Raw genomic sequence first — 11,853 nt, forward strand, 5'->3', positions numbered from 1 at the left:
GGGGCTGCTTCCGTGAATTATTAGCGTGTAATTGCTGGTGCCGGTGCTCAAATCTATCTGTAATAGAATTGCTCCTGTCTTTGCATTTACCTTGTGCAGTTGTACCCTTTAGTGTTACTGTACCTTTTCCCGTGGTACTTAACAGGCTGGAGGGTCTCCAAAGCCAGGTGGGTTGGAGTTCCCAGCAGTGACAGGGCTGAGAACTCACATGTTCTCACTTTGGTGGAGAAGCAGAGGGCAGGACCTAGAGATCCCGCTCCCTCCGTGGCTGGACTACTTTCCTAGTGCTTTCTCCTCACTCGCCATGCTGAAATAAAACCATGCCTTACACGAGGATTTTAAACCTTTTATTTTACACATAAAAACGAAGAATGCGTATGTCCCTATCTTAAGGGCACTGCTTCCAGCTTTGCATTGGTCTTGTTTGAGGAATGTTGACAGTGGTGGAGGAGACACAGCAACCCGGGCTAGGGCTTGAGTATCAGGGACTCGTGGCAGGCCACGGCGATGCCCCCGATGAGGTTCAGGAACTCCTGGAAGTCTAGCTGCCCGTCGCTATTCAAATCTAGTTTCTTCATCATCCTGTCCACGACGCCGGGGTCCTTCTGATTCTGCAAAAGAGATGGGAATCGATGTCTGCCTGGAGGGAAGGAACTGCCCCACGTGTGGAACTGCAGCTGTGAGGGGGAGAGGGGCTGGCAGAGGGGGGCAGAATCCAAGCGGGCCACGCTTTCGCTTCTGGTGGGAGCGAGCTTTTCCCATTGCCCACCCCGTGATCTGTGGGTCAGAGGTGTTGATTGCTATCCCAGGGGCTGGAGTGCATGCCGCGGGAAGCTCTTCCGGACCGGATTTTGCTCACCTTTGTGAAGGCAGCCAGCTCGGTGTTCATGAAAGCCACGAATTCCCTCTTGGAGAGCTTGCAGCTGTCCCCTTCACGCCCCGCGTACCGCTGGAAGACGGCCAGCAGGGACTCGATGCAGCGTTCTGTCTCTGTGGGCTGCAGGAGCAAGAGCAAGTTCAGGCGAGCATGGAGCATCGCAGGGAGCCCTGGGCTCGCGGAAGAGCAACCTGATTTATTTCTGGAGCAAGGCTGGGCTGAGAGGGGCCTCCTGCAGTTGCTTTACTCAGAGTTTCTTACGCCAAACCTGTCCAGCTGCATTTTTACTTGGTATTAATTTCTCTGCTGCCTTGGCACAGCGCCGTGGTGCAGGAAGGGCCCAGAGGATCGGGGAGTGGTTCATGGAAAATCCCCCGGGGAGCTGTCAGCTCCCATCAGAGGAGTGTCCTGGACTGTGAAGAGCTTGTGCTGCAACCACAGCGCTGTGCCTGTTTTTTCCATGCTCTCCAGCATGGCTTGGCTGGGGCTGCTTCGCTGGAAAGATAAAAGCCTGTCGTCCCGCCTTGCCCTCCCCCCTTTCCCTCCCCCTGCCCTGCCTGGGCTGAGGACAGACCTGAGTCATGAGAGAAAAATGCAAGCGGAGATGGCTGCAAGCAGGGACTGAGCTGGGCTGGAGAGGGGCGAGGGCGACATGGGGGACGTGTGGGGCTCTTCCCCTCCCTCTGGCTCTGGTTTTTGGGGAAGGGCAGGGCAGGGGTGAGCTGGGGGGCGTCCACCCTTCCCTGCCTGACCTCAGCATCCTGGGGACTCCTGGCCACATCCTGCCCTGCCTGAGGCTCAATTCAGCCTTTTATGGTTAATTTTCAAGGAGCCCAGTTGCTTCCGTCCTCAGCCCCTTGGCCCCTCTGCATCCCCCTACCCTGCTGCTGGGGGTGGGATGAGGTGGGGGAGGCAGAGCTGCAGCCCCCAGTCTGATGATGGGCATCGGGAGCAGCAGTGGTGGGAAAAAGGAGGGGAGGGAAGGAGGGGAACAACACAAATGCTACCTCCTAGTCCCCCACACCTGCAGGGACCCTCTGCCCTCCCTCTCCAGCTCTGACCCCTCTTCCCACGCCCGGGCCCCCTCCCTGGCAGAGATTTAGCTCAGCCCTGGGCACTGTCTGCTCTTCCCCGTGCCAAAGCGCCTCTCGCCTTCAGCTCTGGGGCCTCTTGTGGGAAAACCCATTGCCCTCCTGCCCTCACCGAGCTGCCTCTCCCGCCCCAGCCCGGCGTCCCGGCTCACTCACCATGGCTGGGGTGCGAAGGGGGGGCTCAGTCCTCGGCAGGGCCGCGGTGCGATGTGGCACAGCAGCAGCCGGGGCGGTTATGAGCCTCACGCCACAGCCACCGCCCTTCCCGGTGCAGCCAGCGCCCAGCCCTGACTCAGCCCCTTGGGCTGCGTTGGGCAATGTCAGCTCTAACGGCAGATCTGGACATGCCTGCGGCCCCCAGCTCAGGCACAGGAATGCGCCAGGCCCCTCCTTTAGGCTCTGTCCTTTTCCCTCCGGAGTTTTATTCTTTACAGTTATTTACACTCCCATTTTCTCCTTCCGAGCTCTTTTCCCCTCTTGGTTTTTATGGCTCCCTTCATCTCACCCCCAAGCTCAGCGCTACATTCCCCCCTGGGGCTGCCTTGCTGCTACCCGGAGCATCCTCAGCATTTCCTCTTGCTACCGTGATATTTGGGCTTCCCCAGCTTTTTCTAACGAGGCCGGCAAAGGCAGAGCAGGCACAGGGGAGCGGGCAGCGTGCCCCCCGCCTGCCAGGGCTGCCCACCCCAGGGGCCACTGCTGCCTGGCCCCTTTGACCCTGAGCGCTCCTATCTGCTGAGCTTTGCTGATAACACCTCGTAACCTTCTCGTGGTGTGAAAGCAGGGAAGGCAGCTCCATGGGGTTGGGATGCTGTGCTGGGAGCTGGCTGCAGCCAGGATTTGTTCCCCAGTGGTGCTGGTCAGAGCTCCCTGCTTGGGGCTGGCTGCCTTCATGCTGCTGTGGCGTGAGAGACCCTGGAGAGCTGAAAACAGGGAGACGCAGAGGTGGAGGAGAGACTTGAGGGACACAAAGGGCACTCGGAGAGGTGAGTGATGTGCCCAAATAGCTCAGAGGAGGGTGGGGGCTGCGGGGCTTGGGCTGCTCAGGACCCAGCACATGGGGCTGTGATGCTTGGCCACTTCCCATTCATCAGGAGCTGGGGAAGCTGCTGGGGCGTGTGGTGCTCAGCCGTGGCTGTGCCGCCGTCCTGCGGTTACAGCACTGCTCCCCACCGGCACTGACGCAGAATCACCCGCCCAGGGCCGGATTTCCCAGTGGCTCCCAGCCCTGGGTGGTATGTGTTTCCCCAAAAGCGTTGGGGGGGCCTGGAGCGAAGAGGTTGGGGTAACAGGGGAGGTGGGATGTGCTCTAGGGTCTGGGACAGCTTCCAGGGAGGGGGCTCTTCAGCAAATCCTCCTGGAGACTGACTCGGCATAGAGCAGGAGAATGGGAAACAGCAAATCCAGGGGACAACTGTCCCCAATGTATTTTCCTTTCCTGCCCCAATTTCCTGCCCCCAAACTCCTTTTTTCTTATGTACTGGGGAAAAAGCACTTGCCACCCCTCCCACCCTCTCCCACACTGGAAACGGTTCAGTCCGCGTAAATGAAAAGGATTTTCCAAACCTGGGAACTGAGGTCAGGAAACCTGCTGCCCTTCTCCTTGGATTTTGCAATTCTACCTGCGTTTTGCAAAGTTCTTTTTGTGCATTAAAATAAGCTGGTTGGAGGGGCAGGTGTTGTTCCCCCCCCCTTTGCAAAGGCAGATCCCAGGGGAGTGGTGGCCTGGCCCCATCCTGGCTGCAGCGAGGGATTTCAGGAGGTTTCTGTTTCTTGCTGCTGCTGTCTGTGTGCGTTTGCAGTCAAGGCTTTGGCCCTGTTTGTAGACAGACCATCTGTCCCACCATATGTTTGTCACCAAGACGTGTGACTGTCACGTGCGCGAAGGGGACAGCGTTGAGAGCATTGCCCCGAGTGCATCCGCCTTGCCCCTGGCTGGGACAGACCCTTTGAGTCCCTCTGGCACTTCAAGATATCACAGGATGGTGGCCAGGGCTAGGTGGGTGAGAAGCCCTGGCTCTCCAGGCTGCATCAGGCTGTGGTGGACCTGAGATGCCCTGGTTCCTCCTGGCTAGCCAGTGGGCTCTGGTTGCATTTAAGAGCAAGACACAGATGGTGCTGGGATTGTCTTTGCTTCTCTCTGTCTTCTTGCAGAACCGCAGCCCCATCTGCTGCTGAGGGAATTGGTTCTCTCTTGTTCAAGGGAAAGAAAAGTGAATAAAATCTAGTTTTCTCCAGGGAGGGTCATGGACATCTCAGTCCCCAGCCTCGTGCACCACGGGTGAGATCCAGTGCATTTTCCCTGCTGTGCTGCTGCCCCCCTCCTGCCCCAGGATCCAGGAGTGGTCCCAGGTATGGGGCAGCCCCAGGGGGAAAGGCAGACGGGTCCATGTAGCCAGGAAACGTGCGCCTGGCTGGCTTTGGACTGCTGGCTCTCCCTGGCGTGCTCATCTGCCGTGAAAGCTGGGACGCACGCGCCCATCCCTGTGTGGGGCTCGGACCACAGCATGTGCCAGCTGCGATGGGAGCCCCCAGCACCATGCATGTCAGTAGTGAGGGCCAGAGTTTGAGAGGTACGTGGGCTCCTAGACATGTAGGAAGGAGGATCTGGTGGGCTTTTCAGCAGCCCCTGTCTGGATTAAGTGCCTGGGATTAGGAGGAATGTGTGATCTGAACTGGGACACCCTCCCACCAGGCTGAGGCCCTTGCAGAAATTAGATGCAAGGATGAAGGATTGCGGCAGTCAGTGCAGTCATCAGCTATTTATTCTGATTTTTCATGCAATACATCAGTGTGAAGAAGAAAGAGACCCCCCACCCACCACCATTATCCTGCAGTAACCACAGCATAACTCAACTGCTTCAAAGCTTCTGTGAGGCTGGAGCTGGGATTCTGCTCAGCTGTTCGGAGAGCAGAAAGGTGTAACCAAAAACACTAAGTCTACAAAAGTGGTGGTTTTTCCCCCCCCCCCAGACTCGAGGATTTTCAGGCCCCACAATAAGTATGATTGAGCTACTGGGATTTTAATTTTTTTTTTTTTCATGTTGCACGGTAGAAGCTAACAGGGGAGCCAGTCACAGGGCTAGGGGAGACGTGAGTGCAGTGAGATGCAGAACAGTCACGCCACAGGGTAGAAGGGATGACAGGGACATAAAGGACAGAGAAACCCAAAGAATCCAATTAGAGCAGAGAAGTGACTAAATACTGCATTAAAGTAGATAGACATAACGCAGGGAGGCAGAAGCTGCAGGTCCTGGAGGAGCTCTCTGCCTACCTAGCTGCTGAGGATTTGTTCTGTGGAAAACCCCCAAAGCCACTTGACACCCTCTCAGAGCACCCAGTTAACCCTTTTGTGTTGAATACTTCTGTGCCACCTCACGGTGACACCCTAAGCTGAAAGCAGAGAGCAGAAGTGATCCTCAAAAAGACACCGAGAAGCCCCACCAGCTCCAAGGAGAGGACCTCCCCTTAAAGTGCCGTGGCTTCTTTGCTCCTCTTGCTGTTGTCCTCCTGCCGTGGCTGGCGGCTCTTCTCCGGAGGGGGAAGCTCTGCATCCTCTTGGCAGTGGCTGGCTTCATCTCTCCGGGATGGCTGGGGACGGCTCTCTTTGGTGGCTGGCCAGCCCTGCTTGAGAACCTCCTGTGGCTCTGGAGCGTGCGGCAGAGGTGGGCAGCTCTTCGCCTCCCCATCCTCACGCTCCCTCACCTGGCAGCTGGATTCGGGCTCCCGCGGGACCTGCTCCCTGGCAGCTTTTGATCCATCTCCCTGGGGCTGATGCTTCTTCTCTTCCGTGTCAGGTACCCTAGGGCACTGCCTGTCCCTCCTGTCCTCCTTGGGCTTTGCTCGGCAAGAGTCCCCCTTAACTCCATCCAGCTGAAAGGCAGAAGCCTGGCGAGGCCCTTCCTTCACCCCTTTTCCAGACCTCTCCTGTGGCTCACTGAGATCCCTCGTGTTTTCCCGGCCGCTAGAAGCTGGTTTGCCCTTTTGACACAGTGGTTCAGGGTCCCCTGTTTCTCTTCGGGGTTGTGGCTCTGGATCGTTGTCTCTGTCACAAGGGACTGCCGGTGGCTGGGATGATACGTAGCACTTCTTCATGTAGACGGGCTGCCCCACGTCGTGGGGCTGGTGGCAGACAGTCTCATAGGTGGTGGCTTTGGGATCGTTCAAATTCGGGGTCATGTGGACCAGGTATGCATGGGTCTGAGGCTCGCAGGGCTGAGGGACGGCACACACCTCTGGCCGTACGTCGGGCTCATCGGGGATGTAACGGACTCTCACGTCAGTGACAGACGCCTGCTCTCCTGCGGGGCAGAGGTCTCTGTTATCCACTTCCATGGTTTGATAGAGGCTCCTCCCGCGACCTCGTCTATTATCCTCGTTTGCCTCAGAAGCTTCTACCTCATGTAAAATCTGGTGGTTCCTCCCCTCCCGGTCACTGGAGGGCTCACAGAGGGTGCTGTCACATGGCTCATGCTGAAATTCAATTGCCGGGCGGTGGTACAGAATATCCCTCTCCTGTTCGCCTTCCAGAATCTGAAGGCTGCTTCTCCTGCGTGTCTCCCTATGGAAACTCAGGGGATCTTGCGCTTCCCTTTCCCGCGTCTGGCGGCTGCGGCGCTCATAGACATCGATCTCCAGCTCCCGTTGGCGATCGACCCTCCTCTCCCGCAGGGGCTCTTCCCTCTCTCTTCCACGGAAAATCCTCCTCTCCTCCTCTTGGTCTACGCACTCACGGGCACGGTCCCTCCTTTCCAGCACGTCCTCACGTGGCTCCAGTTCGCGGGACTCACGGTGGATCTTCACATCGGCTTCTGCTTCTGCCACCACGGTTTCTCGTGTCCTTTCGTACCTCACTGCCTCAGGCCTCCTCCTTCCATCGCCTTCGCGCTCCCGTGTCTCACAGACGCGTCTGTCGCGTGTCTCTCTCTGCTCAGCCGTGGCATCGCGCTCTTCCCTTTCCCGCGTCTGGCGGCTGCGGCGCTCATAGACATCGATCTCCAGCTCCCGTTGGCGATCGACCCTCCTCTCCCGCAGGGGCTCTTCCCCCTCTCTTCCACGGCATATTCTCCTCTCATCCCGTCGGTCTTCCCCCTCACGAAGATATTCCCTCCTTTCTATGTCCTCACGTGGCTCAAGTTCGCGGGACTCACGGTGGATCTTCACATCGGCTTCTGCTTCTGCCACCACGGTTTCTCGTGTCCTTTCGTACCTCACTGCCTCAGGCCTCCTCCTTCCATCGCCTTCGCGCTCCCGTGTCTCACAGACGCGTCTGTCGCGTGTCTCTCTCTGCTCAGCCGTGGCATCGCGCTCTTCCCTTTCCCGCGTCTGGCGGCTGCGGCGCTCATAGACATCGATCTCCAGCTCCCGTTGGCGATCGACCCTCCTCTCCCGCAGGGGCTCTTCCCCCTCTCTTCCACGGCATATTCTCCTCTCATCCCGTCGGTCTTCCCCCTCACGAAGATATTCCCTCCTTTCTATGTCCTCACGTGGCTCCAGTTTGCGGGACTCACGGTGGATCTTCACATCGGCTTCTGCTTCTGCCACCACGGTTTCTCGTGTCCTTTCGTACCTCACTGCCTCAGGCCTCCTCCTTCCATCGCCTTCGCGCTCCCGTGTCTCACAGACGCGTCTGTCGCGTGTCTCTCTCTGCTCAGCCGTGGCATCGTGCTCTTCCCTTTCCCGCGTCTGGCGGCTGCGGCGCTCATAGACATCGATCTCCAGCTCCCGTTGGCGATCGACCCTCCTCTCCCGCAGGGGCTCTTCCCCCTCTCTTCCACGGCATATTCTCCTCTCATCCCGTCGGTCTTCCCCCTCACGAAGATATTCCCTCCTTTCTATGTCCTCACGTGGCTCAAGTTCGCGGGACTCACGGTGGATCTTCACATCGGCTTCTGCTTCTGCCACCACGGTTTCTCGTGTCCTTTCGTACCTCACTGCCTCAGGCCTCCTCCTTCCATCGCCTTCGCGCTCCCGTGTCTCACAGACGCGTCTGTCGCGTGTCTCTCTCTGCTCAGCCGTGGCATCGCGCTCTTCCCTTTCCCGCGTCTGGCGGCTGCGGCGCTCATAGACATCGATCTCCAGCTCCCGTTGGCGATCGACCCTCCTCTCCCGCAGGGGCTCTTCCCCCTCTCTTCCACGGCATATTCTCCTCTCATCCCGTCGGTCTTCCCTCTCACGAAGATATTCCCTCCTTTCTATGTCCTCACGTGGCTCCAGTTCGCGGGACTCACGGTGGATCTTCACATCGGCTTCTGCTTCTGCCACCACGGTTTCTCGTGTCCTTTCGTACCTCACTGCCTCAGGCCTCCTCCTTCCATCGCCTTCGCGCTCCCGTGTCTCACAGACGCGTCTGTCGCGTGTCTCTCTCTGCTCAGCCGTAGCATCGCGCTCTTCCCTTTCCCGCGTCTGGCGGCTGCGGCGCTCATAGACATCGATCTCCAGCTCCCGTTGGCGATCGACCCTCCTCTCCCGCAGGGGCTCTTCCCCCTCTCTTCCACGGCATATTCTCCTCTCATCCCGTCGGTCTTCCCCCTCACGAAGATATTCCCTCCTTTCTATGTCCTCACGTGGCTCCAGTTTGCGGGACTCACGGTGGATCTTCACATCGGCTTCTGCTTCTGCCACCACGGTTTCTCGTGTCCTTTCGTACCTCACTGCCTCAGGCCTCCTCCTTCCATCGCCTTCGCGCTCCCGTGTCTCACAGACGCGTCTGTCGCGTGTCTCTCTCTGCTCAGCCGTGGCATCGCGCTCTTCCCTTTCCCGTGTCTGGCGGCTGCGGCGCTCAGAGACATCGATCTCCAGCTCCCGTTGGCGATCGACCCTCCTCTCCCGCAGGGGCTCTTCCCCCTCTCTTCCACGGCATATTCTCCTCTCATCCCGTCGGTCTTCCCCCTCACGAAGATATTCCCTCCTTTCTATGTCCTCACGTGGCTCCAGTTCGCGGGACTCACGGTGGATCTTCACATCGGCTTCTGCTTCTGCCACCACGGTTTCTCGTGTCCTTTCGTACCTCACTGCCTCAGGCCTCCTCCTTCCATCGCCTTCGCGCTCCCGTGTCTCACAGACGCGTCTGTCGCGTGTCTCTCTCTGCTCAGCCGTGGCATCGCGCTCTTCCCTTTCCCGCGTCTGGCGGCTGCGGCGCTCATAGACATCGATCTCCAGCTCCCGTTGGCGATCGACCCTCCTCTCCCGCAGGGGCTCTTCCCCCTCTCTTCCACGGCATATTCTCCTCTCATCCCGTCGGTCTTCCCCCTCACGAAGATATTCCCTCCTTTCTATGTCCTCACGTGGCTCCAGTTTGCGGGACTCACGGTGGATCTTCACATCGGCTTCTGCTTCTGCCACCACGGTTTCTCGTGTCCTTTCGTACCTCACTGCCTCAGGCCTCCTCCTTCCATCGCCTTCGCGCTCCCGTGTCTCACAGACGCGTCTGTCGCGTGTCTCTCTCTGCTCAGCCGTGGCATCGCGCTCTTCCCTTTCCCGCGTCTGGCGGCTGCGGCGCTCATAGACATCGATCTCCAGCTCCCGTTGGCGATCGACCCTCCTCTCCCGCAGGGGCTCTTCCCCCTCTCTTCCACGGCATATTCTCCTCTCATCCCGTCGGTCTTCCCCCTCACGAAGATATTCCCTCCTTTCTATGTCCTCACGTGGCTCCAGTTCGCGGGACTCACGGTGGATCTTCACATCGGCTTCTGCTTCTGCCACCACGGTTTCTCGTGTCCTTTCGTACCTCACTGCCTCAGGCCTCCTCCTTCCATCGCCTTCGCGCTCCCGTGTCTCACAGACGCGTCTGTCGCGTGTCTCTCTCTGCTCAGCCGTGGCATCGCGCTCTTCCCTTTCCCGCGTCTGGCGGCTGTGGCGCTCATAGACATCGATCTCCAGCTCCCGTTGGCGATCGACCCTCCTCTCCCGCAGGGGCTCTTCCCCCTCTCTTCCACGGCATATTCTCCTCTCATCCCGTCGGTCTTCCCCCTCACGAAGATATTCCCTCCTTTCTATGTCCTCACGTGGCTCCAGTTCGCGGGACTCACGGTGGATCTTCACATCGGCTTCTGCTTCTGCCACCACGGTTTCTCGTGTCCTTTCGTACCTCACTGCCTCAGGCCTCCTCCTTCCATCGCCTTCGCGCTCCCGTGTCTCACAGACGCGTCTGTCGCGTGTCTCTCTCTGCTCAGCCGTGGCATCGCGCTCTTCCCTTTCCCGCGTCTGGCGGCTGCGGCGCTCATAGACATCGATCTCCAGCTCCCGTTGGCGATCGACCCTCCTCTCCCGCAGGGGCTCTTCCCTCTCTCTTCCACGGCATATTCTCCTCTCATCCCGTCGGTCTTCCCCCTCACGAAGATATTCCCTCCTTTCTATGTCCTCACGTGGCTCCAGTTTGCGGGACTCACGGTGGATCTTCACATCGGCTTCTGCTTCTGCCACCACGGTTTCTCGTGTCCTTTCGTACCTCACTGCCTCAGGCCTCCTCCTTCCATCGCCTTCGAGCTCCCGTGTCTCACAGACGCGTCTGTCGCGTGTCTCTCTCTGCTCAGCCGTGGCATCGCGCTCTTCCCTTTCCCGCGTCTGGCGGCTGCGGCGCTCATAGACATCGATCTCCAGCTCCCGTTGGCGATCGACCCTCCTCTCCCGCAGGGGCTCTTCCCTCTCTCTTCCACGGAAAATCCTCCTCTCCTCCTCTTGGTCTACGCACTCACGGGCACGGTCCCTCCTTTCCAGCACGTCCTCACGTGGCTCCAGTTCGCGGGACTCACGGTGGATCTTCACATCGGCTTCTGCTTCTGCCACCACGGTTTCTCGTGTCCTTTCGTACCTCACTGCCTCAGGCCTCCTCCTTCCATCGCCTTCGCGCTCCCGTGTCTCACAGACGCGTCTGTCGCGTGTCTCTCTCTGCTCAGCCGTGGCATCGCGCTCTTCCCTTTCCCGCGTCTGGCGGCTGCGGCGCTCATAGACATCGATCTCCAGCTCCCGTTGGCGATCGACCCTCCTCTCCCGCAGGGGCTCTTCCCTCTCTCTTCCACGGAAAATCCTCCTCTCCTCCTCTTGGTCTATGCACTCACGGGCACGGTCCCTCCTTTCCAGCACGTCCTCACGTGGCTCCAGTTCGCGGGACTCACGGTGGATCTTCACATCGGCTTCTGCTTCTGCCACCACGGTTTCTCGTGTCCTTTCGTACCTCACTGCCTCAGGCCTCCTCCTTCCATCGCCTTCGCGCTCCCGTGTCTCACAGACGCGTCTGTCGCGTGTCTCTCTCTGCTCAGCCGTGGCATCGCGCTCTTCCCTTTCCCGCGTCTGGCGGCTGCGGCGCTCATAGACATCGATCTCCAGCTCCCGTTGGCGATCGACCCTCCTCTCCCGCAGGGGCTCTTCCCTCTCTCTTCCACGGAAAATCCTCCTCTCCTCCTCTTGGTCTACGCACTCACGGGCACGGTCCCTCCTTTCCAGCACGTCCTCACGTGGCTCCAGTTCGCGGGACTCACGGTGGATCTTCACATCGGCTTCTGCTTCTGCCACCACGGTTTCTCGTGTCCTTTCGTACCTCACTGCCTCAGGCCTCCTCCTTCCATCGCCTTCGCGCTCCCGTGTCTCACAGACGCGTCTGTCGCGTGTCTCTCTCTGCTCAGCCGTGGCATCGCGCTCTTCCCTTTCCCGCGTCTGGCGGCTGCGGCGCTCATAGACATCGATCTCCAGCTCCCGTTGGCGATCGACCCTCCTCTCCCGCAGGGGCTCTTCCCCCTCTCTTCCACGGCATATTCTCCTCTCATCCCGTCGGTCTTCCCCCTCACGAAGATATTCCCTCCTTTCTATGTCCTCACGTGGCTCCAGTTCGCGGGACTCACGGTGGATCTTCACATCGGCTTCTGCTTCTGCCACCACGGTTTCTCG

General features: G+C 59.1%; 1 protein-coding gene across 1 annotated transcript; it reads right to left on the reverse strand.

Annotated features, from left to right (window-relative positions):
- Positions 1–332: 332 nt before the first annotated feature.
- Positions 333–2,283, reverse strand: S100A11 (S100 calcium binding protein A11). The gene is made up of 3 exons (XM_056322215.1): positions 2,125–2,283; positions 860–997; positions 333–611 (listed from the first exon to the last, which is right to left on the reverse strand). Exons 1-3 carry the CDS (start codon positions 2,125–2,127, stop codon positions 468–470), a joined length of 285 nt encoding a protein of 94 aa, XP_056178190.1. The 5' UTR covers positions 2,128–2,283; the 3' UTR covers positions 333–467.
- Between the last annotated feature and the right edge of the window lie 9,570 nt (positions 2,284–11,853).

The sequence above is a fragment of the Falco biarmicus genome, chromosome 19 (assembly GCF_023638135.1).
Source record: "Falco biarmicus isolate bFalBia1 chromosome 19, bFalBia1.pri, whole genome shotgun sequence".
NCBI classification, from domain to species: domain Eukaryota; kingdom Metazoa; phylum Chordata; class Aves; order Falconiformes; family Falconidae; genus Falco; species Falco biarmicus.